The sequence below is a fragment of the Quercus lobata genome, chromosome 12 (assembly GCF_001633185.2).
Source record: "Quercus lobata isolate SW786 chromosome 12, ValleyOak3.0 Primary Assembly, whole genome shotgun sequence".
In the NCBI taxonomy this organism is placed as follows: Eukaryota; Viridiplantae; Streptophyta; class Magnoliopsida; order Fagales; family Fagaceae; genus Quercus; species Quercus lobata.
Genome location: NC_044915.1, coordinates 22,520,697 through 22,528,543, shown reverse-complemented (window position 1 = coordinate 22,528,543; position 7,847 = coordinate 22,520,697). Strand labels below are relative to the sequence as shown.

Genomic DNA, 7,847 nt, shown 5'->3' with positions numbered 1-7,847 from the left:
TATAGAAAATCAAATTTTCTATAAATTTTTAAAAGTGAAAGACATGCACATTTATTTTTGGCATGGGGGGACATAACACTAATGATAGGGGTATTACATAAGTAAAATGCATAATCAGGAGAGCCTAGATATATCCATGCAAGTCATAAAATCCAAGTTATTCCCAAACCTTCTAGTTTCAAATATTTGAAATCAAAACCACCCCCATTAAAAAAGATTGATCAAACATTCAAGTAAAGTACCATGCATCCCAACAAAACCTAATAGGTTTTGCTAAGAGACTGACCAACAATTGCCACACTTGGTCCAGCCACGAGCTCATTCCAAGAGTCATCAGATTCTTTGCCTTTTTTCTTAAACACTTGTGTAGCATCAAGGCAATGAATATTCCATCCCTTTATATCTCTGAGCCTATAGATTTTCTCCACTTGACGACATGCTAATTTGTATGTTATTAAAAGTGCAAGTAATATCTCACAGCAAAGGTGCACAAAGGTGGCTAGTAGTGCAGTAGCTACTGATGTGAAATGCACCAGTCAAGCCACGAAGGCAGCAGCTGCTGATAAGGAGTGCACTGCTTAGAGCAGGATTTCATCAAATGGCTTGATGAGCACAGAAGTGTTAGAAATGCTTGAAGCCATGCCAAATTATGAGCTCTTCATCCAATAACATTGAGGAAGTTAATTTCACAAATTCAGGAGACTTTTGCTCTTGGATTGCCGTGTGTACAGATTCTAGAAGGTCCAAATAACAGAATTTAGCGCCAATTGTAGGGTAGTTATATTTTTCTGTGTATATAAAACAGAGTACAGTTATGTATTATTTCATTCATTCCATTTCTTGTAATTTTCTTCTCCATCAATGAAATTCTCTCAATTCTATTTAGATTCTCTAATTTTTACATGGTATCAGAGCGACTAGCACAGTTAATACTGATTTCCTACTCTTGTTTTTTATTCCAAAAGATTCTTGCTTAGCAAAAAGAAATTCCTTTGAGAAAATTCTTGAATTCTGATTCATAGAGACTTGATTCATCTGTGTTGATACTGTATCTTGAAGAATCTTTTGTTTTTCTTTTCCAATTTCATTAGAAGTTTCATACAAGCTCGTGGATAGCATCAATGGCTTCTGGAGAAGGAAGTGACTATATTCCAGCGCACAATCAATCCACACAGCAAATCCCTCAGTCCAACACAGAGACCAATTCTCCCAATCAATTTTTCCTTAGTGCCAGTGAGAATCCAGGGAATAACTTAGTCACTCAACCACTTTTGGGAATGAGAAACTATCAATCTTGGTCTAGGGCTATGGTTATAGCATTAACTGCCAAGAAAAAGATAGGATTCGTGAATGGCAAGATTGCAAAGCTTGAAGATGATTCTCCTTTGTACGAAGATTGGGAAAGCTGTAACACAATGGTGCTTTCTTGGCTGATCAACTCTATGCATGTTGATGTGTCAAGCAGCATCATGTATTGTGAGACTACAAGGGAGATATGGCTTGAGTTGCAGCATGTGTTTTCACAGGGAAATGGACCAAAGATTTACAATCTTCAACAGGAAATCTCACAGATAACTCAGAGTCAGTTGTCAGTGACTGAGTATTACTCTAAGTTCAAGAAGCTTTGGGATCAACTGCTTCATTATGAGCCATTGCTAGCTTGTACTTGTGGGGCAATGAAGATTCTAAGCATTGCTCATGAAAAGTCCTGTGTAATGAGGTTTTTAATGGGGCTCAATGAGAATTTTGAGACTGTGAGGAGTCATATTCTCATGCTTGAGCCATTTCCATCAATGAGCAAGGTGTATGCTTTGGTTCTCCAAGAAGAATCTCACAAAGGCATTGATCATGGTTCTGCCTTCACACCTAAACCTGATTCAGTGGCAATGTATGCCAACACTAGAGGGAATTATGGAGGTAAAGGTGGCCCTAAGAAGGAGAGGCCTTTGTGCAGCCATTGCAACATGCTTGGACACACTATGGACAAGTGTTACAAGTTGCATGGATATCCACCAAATTACAAGCACAAAGGCAAGCCAAATTCCAATGCTAATCAAGTTTCATATCCTTAAGGCCAAGTTGTTGAAGTTCCTTCCAATGCATCTGCTCAATGTCCTATTTCTAAGGCACAGTGTGAGCAATTGCTTGCTCTTTTCAATACTAGTACTGATCAAGGTGCTAATCACCATGTTGCAACTGTGAGTACAAGTGGTGTTGTCTCTAACATGCTTCCTAGAGCTCTTGGTGTACCTGTTGCAATTGGTGTGCCTTCCTCATCCATTTCACCTTCTGACAGTGCCAATTGCCCTTTTGTTGACACTATGTCAGGTACAAATTCATTGTTCCCTTTCACTCCTTCTTTAAGGCATTCCATTTTTTCTGCCAAAGTAGTTGATAGAGAAGTCTTTCATGTCACTGATTGGGTCATAGACACAGGGGCTACTGATCATATGGTGCATTCCATTACATGTTTTACTACTATCACTGCTACTTTAAATACATTTGTTAATCTGCCTAATGGAGAAGTAGCTTCAGTCACTCATGTTGGCATTGTGAAAATCTCAAAACATCTTACCTTTCATAATATTCTATGTGTTCCATCCTTTAGCTTCAATCTTATTTCTGTCAGTCAGCTAGCCAAGTCCACTATTTGTTGCCTTATTTTCTTTGGAAACTTATGCTTTATCCAGGACCTTACTCATTGGAGCACACTTGGTCTGGGTAGAGAATGCAATGGACTTTACTTGTTGGACAAGGGCAGCATCTCTACACCTTCTATTACAGCTTCTATTTCAGCTTTTGTATATAGTTCACAGCTTCATATCTGGCACTCCAGATTGGGTCATCTATCCAATGCCAAATTGGCTTCAATAAAACCAAATGATGTACCTTGTTTCACTTCTTTTGAGAATTTCAATTGTGAAATTTGTCTACTTGCTAAACAAAAACGTTTACCTTTCAATAAAAGTTCTCATTTCTCTAATTCTTGCTTTGAATTGATCCATTGTGATTTGTGGGGACCTTTCTCAATTCCTACTGTTGATCATTGCAAGTATTTTTTAACCATTATTGATGATTACTCTAGGTGCACTTGGGTGTATTTGTTAAAGCATAAATCCCAAACACAATATGTTTTAGAACAATTTTGCACTATGGTGGAAACCCAATTCTCTAAGAAAATTGAAACTTTAAGATCAAATAATGGTACTGAATTCTTCATGAAAGATTTCTTTGCCAAGAAGGGCATCTTGCATCATTTAAGTTGTGTTGAAACACCACAACAAAATGCCATTGTTGAGAGGAAACATCAACACATCTTGAATGTGGCAAGAGCTCTCATGTTTCAATCTCATTTACCTTTGCATTTGTGGGGCCATGCTATTCTTGTTGCTGTTTATTTGATCAACAAAATCCCCTCATCTGCTTTATCAAATAAAATTCCTTTTAAAGAGTTATTTGGTCATCCACCTAGTTATGCACATTTAAAGGTGTTTGGTTGCTTATGCTTTGCTTCTACACTTTCTTCTCACAGATCCAAGTTTGCACCTAGGGCTGTTAGATGTGTTTTCTTGGGATATTCTTTTGGGGTTAAAGGATATAAAGTCCTTGATTTAGCTACTAATAGGGTGTTCCTCTCTAGAGATGTGGTTTTTCATGAACATTCCTTTCCTTTTGCTTCTATTTCAACTAATATTGCAGATCCTTTTGTTCCTACTGCTGTTGAAGCTTCCTGTCCTGCTGATGTTGATGGGTTTGTTACTCCCATTAGCATACCTGATCTTGCTTCCTTAGATTTTGATGTTGTTCTTTCTCCTTCTAATATTGTTCAACCTATTCCTAGTGCTATACCTTCTAATGCTACTTCTTCTAGTCCTATTCAGGTGCCTAATTCTAATGCTACACCAGTTGTTTTAGTTCCTCCAATACCTCTTAGGAAGTCAACTAGAGACACCTCCTGCCTACTTGCAAGACTATGCTTGTACTGTTGTTGCAGCTGGTGCTCCTTATGATCTTGCTTAGTGCCTTACCTATTCCCATTTGGAACCTTGCTATCACTCTTATTTGCTGGCAATCAGTTCTAGTCCCAAAGAAACTCATAGCATTTCCGAAGCAGTTCAAGACCCACTTTGGAGAGCTGCCATGGACAAAGAAATCCAAGCCCTTGAGATGAATCATACATGGGATGTGACTAGTTTACCTCCTGGTAAGTCTCCCATTGGCTGCAAATGGGTCTACAAAGTGAAGCTTAATCCTGATGGTAGTGTTGAGAGGTTCAAAGCCAAGCTGGTTGCCAAGGGTTATACCCAAAGGGAAGGACTTGATTTCCTTGAAACCTTCTCTCCTATTGCTAAAACAAATTTAGTGAGGGTCTTGCTTGCTCTTGTTGCTTCCAGGCAGTGGCCTTTGCACCAATTGGATATCAACAATACTTTTTTGCATGGAGATTTAGATGAAGAGGTCTATATGTCATTGCCACCTAGTTTTCACAGTAAGGGGGAGTGTGTTTCAGCCTCTTCTACTACTCCTAGGGTGTGCAAATTGGTTAAGTCATTTTATGGTTTGAGATAGGCTTCAAGGCAATGGTACACTAAGCTGTCAGCAACTATAAAGGAGCTTGGTTTCGTTCAATCTCAGGATGATCACCCCTTATTTATGCACAGCAAAGGGTCTTTGTTCATTGCTTTACTGGTTTATGTTGATGATATGGTAATCACTGGCAATGATCATGCTTTTGTTGCCTCTCTCATGTCTGTTTTAGATCAAAAGTTTGGTATTAAGGATTTGGGATCACTCAAGTATTTCTTGGGTTTAGAAATTGCAAGAAACAAGAGTGGAATTAGCCTATCTCAAAGGAAGTATGCTTTGGAAGTTCTTAAGGAAATTGGTATGTCAGGGTGTAAACCAGTCCAAACTCCAATGGAACAACAACTCAAGTTGTCTAAAGAAAGTGGAGACTTGCTTACCAATTCAGGAAAGTATAGAAGACTAATTGGGAAGCTTATGTACTTAACTCTGAGCAGGCTAGACATCACATATACAGTGCATAGGCTTAGCCAGTTTTTGGTACAACCTAGAGCACCACATATGAAAGTAGCCACTAGGATTCTACAGTACATTAAAGGAACACCTAGTCAAGGTGTTTTCTTCCCTAGCAACTTTGACCTGCACCTAAAAGCATACTGTGATGCAGATTGGGCAGGATGCCCAGACGCAAGGAAATCTTTAACAGGCTATTATGTGTTTCTTGGTGATGCATTAGTGTCTTGGAGGTCTAAGAAGCAAAGCATAGTGTCTAGGTCCAGTGCAAAGGCAGAGTATAGAGCTATGGCCACTACTACCTGTGAATTAACTTGGATTTTGCATTTATTACAAGATTTACATGTCAAACATAATAAGCCTGCATTGATGTACTGTGATAACCAGGCAGCACTTCATATAGCTGCAAACCCAGTATTCCATGAGAGGTCAAAACATATAGAAGCAGATTGCCATGTTGTGAGAAACAAGATTCTTGATGGTGCACTTAAAACCTTCTATGTATCAACCAAGGATCAGTTGGCAAATGTGTTCACCAAAGCATTAGGAGTGGAAAGTTTTTTAAGATTGATTAGAAGGCTAGGTGTGATCAATATTTTTGCTTCTACAATGGCTTATCCTCATACAGGTTTGGAAGAGCAAAAGGCAAGAGTTATGCTCTTGAGGGGGAGTATTAAAAGTGCAAGTAATATCTCACAGTAGAGGTGCACAAAGGTGGCTAGTAGTGCAGCAACTACTGATGTGAGATGCACCAGTCAAGCCACGAAGGCAGCAGCTGCTAATAAGGAGTGCACTGCTCAGACCACAAGGATTGCATCAAATGGCTTGATGAGCACAGAAGTGTTAGAAATGCTTGAAGCCATGCCAGATCACGAGCTCTTCATCCAATAACATTGAAGAAGTTAGTTCTACAAATTCAAGAGTCTTTTGCTCTTGGATTGCCACGTGTACAGATTCTGGAAGGTCCAAATAATAGAATTTGGCGCCAATTGTAGGGCAGTTATATTTTTCTGTGTATATAAAATAGAGTACAGTTATGTATTATTTCATTCATTCCATTTCTTGTAATTTTCTTCTCCATCAATGAAATTCTCTCAATTCTATTTAGATTCTCTAGTTTTTTACATTTTCCTTCATTTCACTTATTGCCTTTTGGATTAACATCGCATTGGTTTCTTTGTCTAAAGAAGATTCATTTCTAAAATATTGGTCAAATTCAGGAACCCCAATTGACCTAAAAATCCCTTGTGAATAATCCACATTGGGATCAAACATTTTTCTCAACTCATCTACCATGCCATTTTCAATCATTTGATCAACCCGCTTTGATAAAAATGGGTCGAGCACTAACACGGGTACATCCACCCAAAGGAAGCAACAATCATACTTTGATCTAAACTTGCTATCTTCATCATCAATTAGGGCCTCGATATAGGTATTAGACCCTCCAACAATGATTGGAAGGTGGCCGCGACTCACAATTGACTCAATGGCACGTACGACCATGTCACGAAAATGGTCTACTGTAAAATCAGCATAGGGATTGAGTATCCCCAGCAAATGGTGTGGTATACCACATTGCTCTTCCATGGTGAGTTTGTTGGTGACAATGTCAAGTCCCTTATAAACTTGCATTTTGTCTGAGTTTATGAGTTTTGCCTTATAACGACTAGCTAGATGAACAGATAATTTTGACTTGCTAGTTCCAGTTGCTCCCATGATGATTACCACCTTTTTTGTTGTGATGTTTCTGACTGATATTCTTTTCTTTAGACCAAACATCTTGCTGGGTTACAAGCTTGCAAATGGTCCTGATCAAGTTATTGAAAAAAACGAAATTAATATAAATAAAACTATAACAAAATGTAGAAACCAAGAAGTGAGGTTACTTTCGAAATTGACCAAAACACATGCAAAACTAGAAACAAAGAATAGGAACATGCAAAAGCAGCATACCTAAGGAGTCCTACAAAACATTTTGTTATGTATATGAGGCCCAACATGACTATGTTCAAAGAATGCCACTAAGTCAAAGGCAAGGCAAGGGGTTGACTGGGCTTGTTAATGTGGAGGAAGCAAAATTGGGGTGGTATTAATACTACTTTTGAAAGCTTTTTTAGTAACATGATATTAATGTGAGAAAAAATCAAGTTGCAATTACTCAATATCCCGATTCATACGGGATCCAAATCTGACCATTGAAAAATAATTCACTTTCCAAATTCTCAATTTATTTACCATTATAAAATAAATAATGTCACAACCACAAATTAACTTACAACATTTTTATAAAGTGTTATTTTAGCCAATTTTTATTGTTTTTCACCAAAATCTAACACTAACATCACTTTTTTTCATTTATCAATATTCGCTCACTATATTAGCAATTTGTAAAAAAAACTTAAAAATATGTATCTCTAGTATTTTCTTTTTAAGTAAATTCGACTTCTTCTCCCCACCCTCCCCCCTTAATTTTTTTCTTATTTATTTTTTCACCACTATGCACCCTTCACGTGATAGTCAGTGGGGGCAAGGGCCAGTAATCAAGTCTTTAGAAGAAAGTTTTACACACACACACATATATATATATATATATATTTAAATTAGGCTAGAGTACATAAAATTTCTATCTTATATAAAAAATTAAAAAAAAAATTCTTTTTGAGTAAATCATTATATACAAAAAAAAAAACAAAAAAACAAAAAAACAAAAAAAACAAAACAAAAAAACCCACACACAAGAGAGAATGAAAATGAGAACCATGGGAATCTCCACTCTTCAATAAAACCATTATAACTGCATGAATAAA

The 7,847-nt window shown here is 37.5% G+C and overlaps 1 protein-coding gene across 1 annotated transcript; it reads right to left on the bottom strand.

Moving 5' to 3' along the window:
• Window positions 1-260: 260 nt before the first annotated feature.
• LOC115970403 (adenylate isopentenyltransferase 3, chloroplastic-like) lies at window positions 261-6,819 on the bottom strand. Its single transcript, XM_031090040.1, has 2 exons — window positions 6,163-6,819; window positions 261-473 (listed from the first exon to the last, which is right to left on the bottom strand). Exons 1-2 carry the CDS (start codon window positions 6,817-6,819, stop codon window positions 261-263), a joined length of 870 nt encoding a protein of 289 aa, XP_030945900.1.
• Between the last annotated feature and the right edge of the window lie 1,028 nt (window positions 6,820-7,847).

What these genes read in the sequence shown, in the direction of transcription:
- LOC115970403 (XM_031090040.1), bottom strand. Translation starts at nt 6,819, where the DNA reads ATGTTTGGTCTAAAGAAAAGAATATCAGTCAGAAACATCACAACAAAA. An exon ending in TAAGTGAAATGAAGGAAAAT is followed by an intron (nt 474 to 6,162) that starts GTAAAAAACTAG and finishes CTTTGCTGTGAG; the next exon opens with ATATTACTTGCACTTTTAAT.